This window comes from Tenrec ecaudatus, chromosome 1 (genome assembly GCF_050624435.1).
Source record: "Tenrec ecaudatus isolate mTenEca1 chromosome 1, mTenEca1.hap1, whole genome shotgun sequence".
Taxonomy (NCBI): Eukaryota; Metazoa; Chordata; class Mammalia; order Afrosoricida; family Tenrecidae; genus Tenrec; species Tenrec ecaudatus.
Genome location: NC_134530.1, coordinates 159,048,571 through 159,062,937, shown reverse-complemented (window position 1 = coordinate 159,062,937; position 14,367 = coordinate 159,048,571). Strand labels below are relative to the sequence as shown.

The window sequence follows — 14,367 nt, the reverse complement described above, 5'->3', positions numbered from 1 at the left end:
AGATACTTGGAAGGAAGAAATGGGTGTATCCCCACAAATTCATGTAGCTAATATGGGTACTTACTTTGCTGCAAATATATCCATGAGTGTGGTGGAGCCTACTGAGAACAAAATTATGAAAATTTCTTGACATAACCAAAGACCTTAGAAGGGATGAACTGCTGGGTCTGGAAGCTCAGGACTTGGTCTCAGAGGCCACCAAGGCCATAGGCATAATATCATCTACAAAGACAATGTTCTATATCCTATTTTGGTGAGTACCAGTTGGGGTCTTAAAAGTTTGAGAGTGGCCGTTTAAGGTGCAACTATTGGTCTCTCCCCATCCAGAGTAAAGGAGCGTGAAGAAACGTGAAGCTACATGGAAACAGGCCAGTGAACATTAGTCTTCAAGACCCTGTCGTCGGAAGATCTAGATGGTGCCTGGCTATCACTACCAACTGCTCTGAATGGGAATCGCAGAAGAAAGTCCTGGCCAGAGTGGGAGAGAATATGGAACAAAACCCTAAATCACAAAAAGACCAGACTGGTCAGTTGTATAGAGACTGGTAGAGCCTCCAAAATTATGGCCCTTAGTCATCCTTTAGGTCTGGATATGAACTCATCCCATGGTGCACTTTTCAGCAATAAATGGGTCTATATGGGCAACAATGACACCAGTGAGGTATGCGCATCTTAGATAACCAGCCACTTGAGATCAAATTGGCAGCGTTTACAATGACAAAGTTCAGAAGGGACAGGGAAAGGAAAGAATAAAAACAGAGTACAGGGAAGAAGTGGGATAGGCATGTCATATTGTGGGGACTGTGGTCAGTGACATGAAACAAATCACTTAGGTAGAACTGATGATCTGCTCTGTAAACCTTCCCCCAGTACACAATTGAAAAAAAGAAGACAGAAATGCTCTAGGACAGCCCTTGTTACACATGACGAATAAGCAGGGGTACTGTTGTGACAGGTAGAAATTCCTGGCACAACTTGCCCCATTTTTTTCTTTACCAATGCAGTTTTTCAACTTTCTTAAAATCTCATAATAAGCCCCAGTGATCATCCCATGCCCTTTGTAAAATCTATCAGGACTATCTTTTTGGAATCCCAAAAACAGTTGCTATACCTTCTGAGCTGATCTTTCTGCCTTGAATTTAACAGGTCCAGCAGCTTCCCTCGGAAGCTAGTTTTCACTGGACTATTTTTTTGAAGGTGCCCTAGTGAGACTAAGACAGGTATATTACTGAATGAACTTGTTTCCAGCCATCCACTGATTACAGAGCCAGGTTTAAGCTTGTTTTGCTTGGAATAAACCTGCGCATGTATAAGCTGCCCCTCAGCAGCAATACTCTGTAACTTACACTTGTATGTTTAAAACATGATTCTTCTGGGGCTGAAATAATAGAATAAACCTGCAGTAACATTTCTCACACCAGGAACCAGTACAAATATTACGCCCTTTCTAACATGTAGCTCCAATTGAAAACAGAAGAATACAATTTAAAGCTAATTAGAATTTGTATATATTTAAAATTTCAGGTTAGCTAAAGTAAGTTTTTCTGGACAAACTGTATTTTAAGAAAAAACACACTAACCATTGGATTAAAATGATAGCAACTGGTAATTGCTAATATCTCAAGAGATCCTTTTCTTCTATGGAACAAATGCCATGCATGCGTTAGGTCTCTCAGTCTGTATGCTGGCTAGATTTGGAGAAGTCCAGTGATCACCAAAAATAGTAACAACCTGCTCGGGATGGCAATCAAACAGCAAATCTATTTTGGGCTGTGATGTTTGAAAGTCCAAATACCAGCTGCCAGAGAACTGAACCTTAAATGGCATAAGTTAACTGGTCTGATACCAAATGACAGAATGTAAGGACTTAAGGTCCTCAAACAGCATGTTTCTTTACACTAAAAAAAAAAAAAAAAAAAAGCTCCATGCTTACCAAGTAAAATTATTATCAAATCTGCCATGGATTCAATTGTGTCTTCCCCTAAATATGTATCAACTTGGCTAAGTCATGATTCTTGGTGGTTTGGCAGTTATATAATGATATAGTTTGACAATTACATGATGTTGTCATTGTCAATTATGTAATAATATACTCATCCCACCATTTTGTGGTCTGATATAATTATCCTCTTGTGATGTATCCATCTTGTGATGTGTTGCAAGTCCTGACCTTTATGTATTAATAACATGTATATCAATGTATAAATATATATGTATAACTGGCACAGTGGCTGCAGCCATGGGCTCCAACATGACAACAATCGTGAGGATGGGGCAGGGCTGAACAGTGTTTATTTCGTTCTATTGTACATGAGTCAGAACTAACACCTAACAACAATATGTATTAATAATGCTTTGGCTATGTTAATGAGGATCAGCTATGTCCGTGACACCAATGAAGCAGACTAGGGTGGGATGCAATCCCACTCAAGAGACAGATCCATCTGACAGAAGAGGAGTGTCTTAGTTACCCAGTGCTGCTATAACAGAAATACTGTAAGTGAAAGGCTTTAACAATCGGAAATTTATTTTCTCTCCGTGTAGGAGGCTAGAATTCCAAATTCAAGGGGTCAGCTCTAAGGGAAGGCTTTCTGTGTTTGCTCTGGGGAAAGAACCTTCTTTCTCTTCTTTGCATAAGTGGGCCTGGTGTTCTTTGGAAATCTCCAGGTGTTTTGGCATCAATCTTTCTAGGATCTAAAAGATCCTCAGGTCCCAAGGGCATGCTCTACTCTTGGCTCTTCATTTTGGTGGCACTTAAGTCCCTCTTACTTCTCCTCACTAATTAATCCCTTTTATATCTCAAAAGAGACTAACTGACAATATAACTTAATCCGATAGACTGTTTCCTGCCTCATTAACATAACTATTTCTAATCTAGCTTCATTAACTTCATAGAAGTGAGGATTTACAACACACAGGATAATATCATTAGAACACAAAATGGAGAATAATCACAGAATAATGAGAATCATGGCTCAGCCAAGTTGACACATATGTTGGGGGCACACAATTCAATCCATAACATAGAATTTTCCTGGCATCACCTTTAATTTACGTGATAAAAGGAGAGAGAAGCAAGCGACCTGATACCACCACTAATGAAGAACCAAGAGCAGAGCTCATCCTTTGGAGCTGAAGACCTCCTGGACCCAGGGGGAGACAGATGCCAGACACATGGCCTCTCTAAGGAACATTGGTCCACAGACGTGGAAAGCGTTGTCCTAGAGTTGGCATGCTGAATTCAGATTTTGAACTGCCTAAACTGTGAGTCAATACATTTCTGCTCCTTAAAGTTGTCCGTTTTTGGTATTTCTGTGATAACACTATGAGAGGACTAAGACACAAACCTAAAACCAAAAGAATCTTAGAATTGAAACAATAGGAGGAAGAGGAAAACAACATATATTGTGTCTTTAGCATTATTTCAATTTCACTATTTGTTCACTGTTTCTGGTTCTTTTATTTTTTGGGGTCTATTATTAATATATATAATTTTTCCTTACCTGTCTCTGAGTGTGCTGGGGCCTAGGTAAGGATATTGGTTTTCCTTAAGTCTTCCTTTGATGAGATGGTCCAGAGTTTCATGTAGGAATGGTTGATGCTGCGTATATACATTTTCTACTCCCTAAGACAGAGCAAGATGTTCTTCTTATCATTTGGGGGAAACTTTCAATATAACAATTAATGTAGTTCATATCAGAAAAACTTCAATAGAAGTTTTATGGGTGAATTCAGATAGAAATTTTAGGAGATTTAAAATTATTCTCATTACCCAGCAATGTTACAATCTTGCAAAAATACTCCATAATTTAAAGCTATTACCATAAAGATTTCTAAATGAAATTTGTGTAAATCCTTTATCATCTTTTCATAACTCTTGCCCTTTTGTGGAAGTTTTACATGACAAGTACAGTAACAAAAAGGAAAGGCCCGTGTAGGAAAATAGATTGGGAACATTCAGGAAAATGGAAATTTTTCTGGAACCAAGAAAGGCTAAGCATTAAAATGAATTTTTGACCACTTTATGATAACAGGTTAATATTTGTTACAGGTCTTAGTTGTGTGCTTCATCTTTGGTTTCCTCCAAAGATAAATTACCATACAAACCTCTAAGGATACACAAATGAAGTAAGACAGCTGTGACTAAACAGACCTAGTTGTCTCTTTTACTCTTGGGCTGTTTTCTGCATATATCTCTAGTTAGTTCCAACTCATCTACTTGGTCCAATGTTGTCACTGCTCAATTATACAAAGTATTTAAAGAGAAAAAAAGTGTTCAAGAGGATAGCTGCTTTAATTTCACTTAATTGACATAGTATGCAGTCAGCAACAATCCTGAAAAAACTTTGAAGATCACATTCATTCACTCACAGACTCAAGGGCGTCAACTGGTCCTCCTTTAAAAATTATACCTTCAATCCCTTGAGGAACTGTTTGGTAATAGCCACAGCATCTTTGGGGCTGAAGAGATCGCTGCCTCTGACCCGTTTACCACCATAGTCCACAACGGCTGACACAAGCTATGGAAACAAAAGAAGCATCCTTTTATTGCTTGGGGATCAGAAAGCTCCTTTCATAAGAAAATGCGGGGTTTTTTTAGGTAATGAAAGCATGAGAGGGCAGCACTATATATTCCTGTGAATAATAATCTGTCAGAGGTAAGAATGTAACAATGACGTTGGTTCCTGTTTGGTGGGCTTATTGTATAAATTGTTACCTTTCGATACTTCTCGGAAACACCTTTATTCCTGAGGTCCATCATTAGTCCTGGGAGGCTGTTGCTGCTGTGTCTCTCATAGTGTAGAGCATACAGCATCACCAGACGAGCAGCATCAAACTCTGTCACCTTGGGGTTCTGTAGGAGCCTCTTTACATTCTGAAGAAAGAGAGAACTGTTACTTATTCTCCATGCCTGTCGAGTGATCCACTGCGTGATGCCTCAAAAACTCCAAATCTAAACTCACTGCCATGAGATCGATGCTGACTCACAGCAACCCTCCGGGACAGAGCAGAACTGCCCTGTAGTTTCCCAAGGCTATAAATGTGCATGCAGTAGTCTCATCTTCTTAAACTGCCAACACTGTGGTTGGCAGCCCAGTGTGTACTATTCACCAGGCTTCCTTCATGATGTCTGAGACCTAATAATTATTGACTGTCAGTGAGACATCTGAGTTCATAACTGAAACTATTGCAAAGGCAATATGCAGGGCATATGTTTAGTAACTGCCTCAAGTATAGTAAATTAAATGTCTTTTGCCCAAGATAAGACTTAATGAGGGGAAAAATTCTCATTGTAATGGCTGTAAAGCAAATATGAATTTAACTATGGATAGTTTCTCTTTTCATTTCCAATTACCAAATTGTAATTTCCTTTCAACTTCTAACAATAGAGCATACAAAGAACTGACCAGTTGACTTATGAAACTCTACTCTTTTCTCTTAGTGCCAGTGACCGACCAGGGAAATGGAGGCAAGTTGAAAACTTATTTTGGTTCCAGAATCTAGACATTTAATATTACCCTTCATTTACCTTAGAAATATCAAACAGAAATGCAGGTACTTCATGTTCTTGCCAAAACATTAGTGCACTGACAGAGCAAGAGATTTTTCTGCTTTTTTAAAAAACTTTTTTTACATAACTTTTATATAGGAGGATAGAGCTAAATCTGTAAGAAGCACAGGAAGCAGCAGGATGACACAACATGGTTTGCAGCAATATCAGATGTGTAATAGTAACTACTCTCTAAATTGAGTGTTTGAACTTTGATGATGGCAGGTACTGACAACAAAGTGAATCAGAAGAAATTTCAGGTTTTGTCAATCTTCAGATTGAAGACTCTCTATATAGTAAAGATTTATATGTATTATGTAGCAAAACCCATAATCTGATCCAAGCCAGCAAATGCATTCTGAGCACCCTCTAAGCATAAGGCACCATGCCAGGCACTTTAGGGGTTGCAGAGATTGAGCTCAAAATGCTTTCCATCTTCAATGAGCTCAGAGGCAAAGGAAGAGGAAGGAGATGAAACTATTCTGCTATAAAGCATGTTTCTTGTATGTACATTAGCTCCATAGGATTGATAAATAGGAGTATGGTGTCAGTTCAACCCAGAAAGCTCCTATGTAATTTTTCTAGTATATAAATATTTGTAAGAGACCATGGGCAGAGTTGCTTGTGATTAAAAAAGCTTTAGCAATATATTAGGAAAAATGATGAAAATTCTGTAGTAGCTGGCTTTGTGGCTTTAAGAACTGCTGTTCTTTCCTCTAGGATAAACCATCTGGAAAGGAGCCTTAGAGCTACAATATATAATGAACTCTCCAGCTACTCTGTAGGAGAAGCCCTGGAGCTCTGTTCCTATAGTGGCAACTACAGCCTAGGAAACCCCATGGGCAGTTCTACCTTGTCCTATAGGGTATCTAGGAACTGAGTTAATGGCCATGACAACAACAGCAAACTCTCTGGGGTAAGAGCAAGTGCAAGTTCATCTGTGATAAAGAGCAGAACAAACAACAACAAACTAACTGATCGCGAAGGCCACCATGCTTATCCTGTATGTTTCATTATGGTGAAACTACTTTCTATGAGAAGCCAAAGTTTTCCAAGACCTTGAAGCAAAAAACATGAGCCCCAAGAACAAGGCTGCAAAGGCATGATTGAGTTTCATTGTTTGGTGCAAATGCCAGCAGAGATTTAATTGTGCTCACATTTTATCACTTGTTATCAAAGATTGTTATCATTTTGTGTAGGGTTCTGACTACAAAGTGGTCTGCTTGTAACCCTATTTTCCCTCATAGCCATTATTTATAGTACATCATTCTGCCAAATGTAAGGCTGTTCAGGAACACATATGTGGTGTTATAAGAGAAACATATGCATGCAAAAGACAAGACAAAACAAAACTAAAAAGCTCAAATTCAGAGCAATGGGGCCAGGGGAGAGGAAAGATAAAATGAAGGAAAAGTATATCTGTTGCTGAGAAATCAGAAAAGGCTTCGTGAAGGAGGTGACATTTGCGAAAGACCCTGAAGACTCCTAAGAGTTGGAATTAGTGTGAGACTGAAAGAAGTGATACTATTAGTAGAAACATAGAAATCAGAGGAGAAAATGGTTGGGTTAAAAGAACCATGGATGACACTGGATTTTGAGGACATAATTATTAACATCTGTATGGTACTTTAGGAGCCCTCGTGGCTCAGTGGTTACTGTTAGACTGCAATCCAAAGGTCAGCAGCTCAAAACCACCAGTCACTCTGAGAAAGGCTGGGCTTCCTACTTCCACAAACAGTCTTGGAAACTCACAGGGGCAGTCCTACCCTGTCCTATGGGGTATGATGAGTTGGCATTGACTCCATAGCAGGGAGTTTTAGTTTTGCTCTTTTGGCATGGCACTTTATGACTTAAAGGTGTCACACACACATGATCATTTTAGTACCCCACAACACTGATGTCCAATATGTACGAATTTTTTGAAAGGGACTGTGATGCAATGGAGGATTTCCCAGTTAGCTCTTCAGTAGATAGTTCTTGGAGCAGGATGGTCTGGCTTCACAATTAATCCTGTCTTTCATCCTTACTGGATTCAAAAGGGAGACATTTTTCTATACATTTAGACCTGTATTCATATAGGGCTGCTATGAGTTGAAATAGACTCAATAGCAGTGGGTTTAGTTTGGAACTTTTTGTTATAAGATTTCTTCATTCTCTTCCCATTTTGTAGTACTTTTTCCATGTAACAACCACAGACTCCTATCCATTTAGAATATCTGTTCAAATGTTTCACTCTTTTCTACTATAATGTAAAAAAAAGTCAAGGTATAATTTATTAGCAAATATATATTCACAATTTCACATGTATCTCAATCAACTTGGCCCTAGTTAAAAATGTCATATTATATGAGGGAGCTTCAAAAGTAGAGGAATTTTTTTTTAAAAAGTATAGGAAAATTAAATGAAAAAAATGAATATTTTAAAATGACATTTTCCACAAACTTTTGAAGCCCACTCATATAATCCCATCAGACAGCTCTCTGTTGTCACTTTTCTTATAGATTTCTTGCTCTTACAGTCACAGTCTTTTCACCCTGAAGTTACTCAATTTCTGGTCACCTGTCTCTATACTTTTAAGCAAATCTGATATGTTCAAGTAACAACCAACCTACAAAACAGTGTGAGGACACATAATATTTGCTGCAATAAGTTTATATACTTTGATTTAATCCATTTCCAATTACCTACACTTAGATCTTATCTCTGCTTCCTAGGTAAGAATCCATTTCTATTCCTTGACACTTAGGCCTGGTATTTAAAAGAGCCTGAGTCTTAGCTCTCCTTCACACACTTGGCCCAGATCTGATCTAGGACAGATCTTAGTACTCAACTCATGGCTCAGGTCAATGCTCTGGTTGGATTTATCTATTTCCTTATGCCAAGGGACCAGTAGGTACAATATGAGCTTTCTTCTCTTTTAGTTATCTAAATCCTTAGAAAAACAAGCCCTTTTTGTCTACCTAAATCCTGTTTTCCTTTGACTTAACTTTGAACTATTTCCCTCATGGTTACTTGACACATAACTTGACTGACAATGGAATCCGTGATATTGAAATGTACGGGTTCTCAACAGAGAAGTCAGGAGTTCTGGTGGCACTGTCAGGGAAGTAAGTGTTGACCTGCTACGACAAACTCGGTGATTCAAATGCAATAGCTGCGTCACAGAAGAAAGATGAGGTTCTCTGCCCTTGTAAAGATCTGTACAACCTCAGAAGCCCTATATAGGTTTGTTTCGGATGAGTTTAAAACAGAGAAGAAGAAGAAGAAAGAGAATTGTAGAGACTTGGAATCACACAGCAGGTATGTGCTACATTGTATTATGTTGTAAATATGAAATAAATTATAAGCTTTTCTGTTTCTAGTTTCTTAACAAATTTACCATAAGCCTTGAGACTACTGAGAGAGAAGAGTGTATTATCACATAATAACAATGACTGAATATGAGCAAAAGCAAAAACGATCACCAAGAAGACAAGATTCAAAACCTTCCACCAAACTCTAACATTCGTGTAGGCCTATTTAAGGAAAAGGAAATTACTGTCTTTTGAAATAACATTCACTTATAGAATATCTATTAAAAAAACATTTTGTTCCTGATCTTCAGAGATTGTTCTATTTTTTTCCTGGTTGGCTACTCATTCCCCCTCTGCCACTCTCCCATTCCCATCCCTCACAAAACCGTGATGAAGTAGCATGTGAAAAAATTTTTTTACAATGACATATCTACATTAAACTATTATTTATAATTATAAATGAAGTCAACAATTTTAAAAAGTCTTCATTTTTTCCCTTTCATTTAAACTAAAGACCAGAACTTCTTTCTTGATAATCTATTACCACATATTCAATGCATAGCAATATAAACCAATAGTGGGTCAGCAAGACAGAGCTGGCAGAAGCTCCAAACATGTTGCTATGATAAAATTGAGTCTAATCTAACAGTGAGAGAGAATTTAGTGCTTTGGGATGATAAACAGTTTATCTAACAAAAACGATAAGGTAGCCAAGAATCAAGTCCACTGATTGGCAACTACATCTGAGTCAGTGTTCTTCTTAATGATTAGCCAACATTAATTCTGGTGTTGCTTCCACCAAAAGGAAATAAAAGACTTAAGAGATGAGATAACAAAATCCAGTAGCAAATTAACAGACTTTAGGAGGCAGAGAATCGTACAAGTGACCTAGAGGATAACCAAGCAGACCTCAACAAAGAGCAGTCAAATAAGACAATCAGAGAAGCTGAAGAAAACCTGAGAACCATATCTGATGCTATGAAGAGGTACAATATTAGAATAATTGGACTACCAGAACAAGACAGAACAAAGTCGTCAGCAACGAAAATAGCAAGGGAATTCTTAGAGGAAACTTCCCCAGCTTAATAAATGAAAATCAGGCAACCATTCAGGAAGCTGAAAGAACACCAGTTAGACTGAATTCCAAGAAGTCATAAAGACACATAATAGTTAAATTATCCAACTATGAGGAAATGGAGATCATAAGAGCAGCTAGGGAAGGGGGGTGCAGGGAGGGAGGGGGGGAAAAAGAGGACCTGATGCAAAGGGTGTAAGTGGAGAGCAAATGCTTTGAAAATGATTAGGGAAAATAATGTACGGATGTGTTTTATACAATTGATGTATGTATATGTATGGATTGTGATAAGGGTTGTATGAGTCCCTAATAAAATGTAAAAAAAAGAGCAGCTAGGGAAGGTACCCAAATAAGTATATGTTCATACCTATCAGCAGACACGATGAGAGGAAGAGGGAATAGAGTAACATATTCCAAAAATTGAAGGAAAATAACACAAATCCAAGAATACTATAGATGGCCAAATTATCTATTAAGATAGATGGAGAAGTAAGAGTCTTCTCAGATAAGAAAAAACTCAAAGACTACAGAAAAAGAAATCCAGCCGTACAAAAGATCCTTGCAGACCCAGTATGGGCAGACGATCAACACCCATCGAGACCATCACATAGAACAACTCCATCCAGAGGGTGATAACGAGAAAACAGCCCCCAAGATAGCATTAGCTCAATAGTGGAAAGAAGGCAAGAATGAACCACAAACACACACACACACACACACACACAACACAAACTGATAAGATAGGTAGGTAGGACAACACCCAACACAAAAGGTACAAGATGACATCACAGAGTCTACAGATAGATGTAATAACACAATATTAATGACCTGAATTCAGGCAAAAAAGACAGAGGCTAACAGACTGGCTCAGAAATATAACCCATCGATCTGTTGCCTACAGGAGACACATCTAAAGCTTACAGACAAAAACAGGTTTAGAATTAAAGGCTGGAGGAAAATATACCAAGCAAATGACAATGCATAATAAGCAGGGGTAGCAATCCTAATCTCTGACAAAATGGATCTTAAGGTACAAGCCATAACAAGAGACAGAGAGGGGCACTATATAATGCTAAAGGGAACAGTAGACCAAGAACCAGTGAGCATAATAAATATAAATGCGCCCAAAAAGAGACCTGCAAAATTCATAAATCAAACACTCTAAGAAAGAAAAAAGAAATCACTGGCTCAACAATTATAGTACGTGACTTTAATACACCACTCTCTGGAAAACACAGATCAAAGGGAAATAAACTCAACAGGAGGCTACAGATCTAAACAGTACAATTGGATGACTTGACCTGATATTCAGAGCTTTCCACCCAAATGCCAACAAATTCACATTCTTTTCAAGCCCACATGGAACATAATCAAAGATAGACCACGTGCTGGGACAAGTTGAACCTTAGTAAATTCAAGCACATAGAGATTATATAGACATCTCTCCCCGATTATTGTGCCATAAGGCTGAATATCATTAGAAGGAAGATGAAAAAAACAAGGGCAAACAATTGGAGGATGATTAATTCTCTATTGCAAAAGGAGAGGGTATTAGCCCAGACCAGAGATGAAATCAGAAAGTGTCTAGAACCCAATGAGAATCAAGACGTACCAAAACCTTTGGGATACAGCAAAGGCATGTATCAGAGGAAGGCTGATAGCAATACATGCACACATGAAAAAGGAAGGGAGACTTGTGGTTGATATGCTGGCACAAAACTTACACCAATTAGAGCAGAGTCAACATAACAATCCTAATAGCAAAATGAAAGAAATAATAAAAATCAGAGCTGAGATATAGGAAAGGGAAAACAAGAAAACTATGGAAAAAATTAATGCAGCTAAAAGTTGTTTCTTTGAAAGGATTAACAGAATCGATAGACTGCTAACAAACCTAACTAAAGAAAGGAACACATTTCAATAGCAGGGATGAGGGATGAAACAGGGGGCATTACAACGGACCCTAATGAAATCAAAAGGATAATTATTACACAGTACTGTGAAGGTCTGTACTCTAATGAATTCAACAACTTGGAAGACATGGACAAATACTTGGAAAAACAATCCCTTCCTAGCTATCCCAGATATTCCTCAATATTATACAAGCTATATATGAAAAACCAATAGCCAAATGTGGTAATCAATGGAGAAAAGATGAAAACAATTCCATTGAAAAAGGGGACCAGACAAGGATGTCCCTTATCCCCACTCCTATTTAACATCTTACTGGAGATCCTAGCAGAGAAAAGACACCAAAGGTATTCATCTGGGGAAGGAAGAGGCGAAACTATCATTTTTCACAGACAATGATTTTACACATTGAATATCCCCCAAACTCCACAAGTGGAGCGTTGAAAGCGATAGAGGAATATGGCAGAGTGGCAGGATACAAGACTGCTATACACATCAGACAAGATCACAGAAGAGAAAATTAAAAAGGTAGTTCTCTTTACAACAGCCAAGCACAAATTGAAATAAAGATATACCTGACTGAAAAAAACCCCAAAAGATTTGTAAGATGAAAACTACAGACAGAACACTACTACAAGAATCCAAGTGTGACCTCAACAAATGGAAGAATATCCCATGCTCGTGGATGGGGAGACTCAATATAGTAAAGATGTCAGTTCTGCCCCAGGCACCATATAACTTTAATGCTATCCCAATACAAATACCATCATTCTTCTTCAAAGAATTGGAAAAACTGATTACCAACATCATATGGAAAGGGAAGAAGCCCAGAATTAGCAGAGAACTCCTCAAGAAGGAGGGCAAAATGGGAGGGCTTGCTCTACCTAATTTTAGCATGTATGATACAACCACAGTGGTCAAAACAGTGTGGTAATGGTATAGCAACAGATATTCAGACCAATGGAAAAGAACTGAAGACGCAGAAATAAAAACATCAGCACATAGACAACTTATTTTTGATAAGGGCCCCCAAAATATCAAAGGGAAGTGGATGCCCTCCTCGATAAGTGGTGCTGGAAAAAATGGTTATCTACCTACAGAAAAATTAAGCAAGACCCTAACTTCACTCAATGCAGAAGAATAAACTCAAAGTGGATCACAGACCTTGAGGTAAAACCCCAAATAATTATGACCATTAATGAGGGAATTGGGACAAACTTGAGAACCTTGGCACAGGGAATACATAGGCTATCGGAAATAGGGAAGGATACAAATATAGAGGAGTCACAAATTGACAAATGGGATATACTGAAGATACAACACCTGTGTACATCAAAAGAATTCACCAAGAGAGTAATAAGAGAGCCCACAGACTGAGAAATCATCTTTATGATACATCAATGACACATCAGTCAAAGGCCTTATTATTAAAATCTAAAATACTATGCAAGTTTACAATAAGAAAAAAAAAACTGCCCACTGAGGAAGTGGGTAAAGGACCTGAACAGAAGTTTCACAGGGGACAGAAATCTGAATGGCCAATAAACATATGAGAGAATGTTCCCGATTATTAGACATAAGAGAAATGCGAATTAAAACAACTATGAGATACCACCTAACATCCTGAAAGATAGTACAATTCAAAAAGTCAGAGAGCAACAAGTGTTGGAGGGGCTGTGGGGAAACAGGAACTCTAGTCCACTGCTGGTGGATCTGTAGGTATGTACAGCCACTATGGAAATTGGATGGAGAGTGAGCTACCATACAATCCAGCAGTCCCCCTCCTGGGCATATACCCAGAATAGAGAAGAAGGAAACCAATATTCATCATGGTGTAGTTCACAATTGCAAGGAGTTGGAACAACCCAAATTTCCATCAACAGACAAATGGATAAAAAAAACCTGTGATACAGTTTGCCTTGCATGCCTCAGGGCAGGGACAGGACCCTTGCAACTCCACAGGCAGAGATCAGGGTTCAGCTACATTGTTGCTTGTCTTTACATCTCTGCTCTCTGTCCCCCCACGGTCTGGTCTTTGAAGGTTGCACCGGGGGCTTTATCTCTGCTAAGCTGAGACTTGCTGCTGCTGCCTTGGGGCAGGGACTAAACCACAAAGGGGAGTGGGACTCGGCTACACAGTTGCTTTTGTTTCCCTCTCTTCCCTATATTCCTGCACAGTCTAAACGGTCTTACTTTTAAATATTTTTCCTTCTCTTTCCGGTTCTCTCACACTCCACTGCTGACCTCTAGACCACTCCCCTTAGCCTAGGGCATTTACACATGCACCACACCCAGCTAAGTGAGCTCCACTCTGTGTAGCTAGCCCGAGGCTATGGAAAGTCCTGCTTTCCCTCCAGGGGATACTCTGCCCAACTTCTCACTGGGGAATTCCTGCCTGTGTACCTGGGGGCATAAGGCAGCTCGGCCAACACTCATCAACATTCCAAGCTGTTGCAGGAATCTCTTCCCAACCTCCGCAACACCAAAGCAGGCAACCCACCAGCCTTTTGGGGCACTCCTCTGATAGGGAAGCCACA

At 38.9% G+C, this 14,367-nt stretch overlaps 1 protein-coding gene across 3 annotated transcripts in view; it reads right to left on the bottom strand.

The window, feature by feature from the left end:
- The window catches only part of VPS45 (vacuolar protein sorting 45 homolog), an 89,603-nt gene that overhangs the window by 42,426 nt on the left and 32,810 nt on the right, over window positions 1–14,367 (bottom strand). For all 3 annotated transcript variants that reach the window (XM_075561065.1, XM_075561049.1, XM_075561057.1), the window contains 3 exons: window positions 4,718–4,876; window positions 4,413–4,520; window positions 3,504–3,625 (listed from right to left, as the gene is read on the bottom strand). In XM_075561065.1, the coding sequence (XP_075417180.1) occupies window positions 3,504–3,625; window positions 4,413–4,520; window positions 4,718–4,876 (389 nt within the window). The remainder of the gene's footprint in view (window positions 1–3,503; window positions 3,626–4,412; window positions 4,521–4,717; window positions 4,877–14,367) is intronic.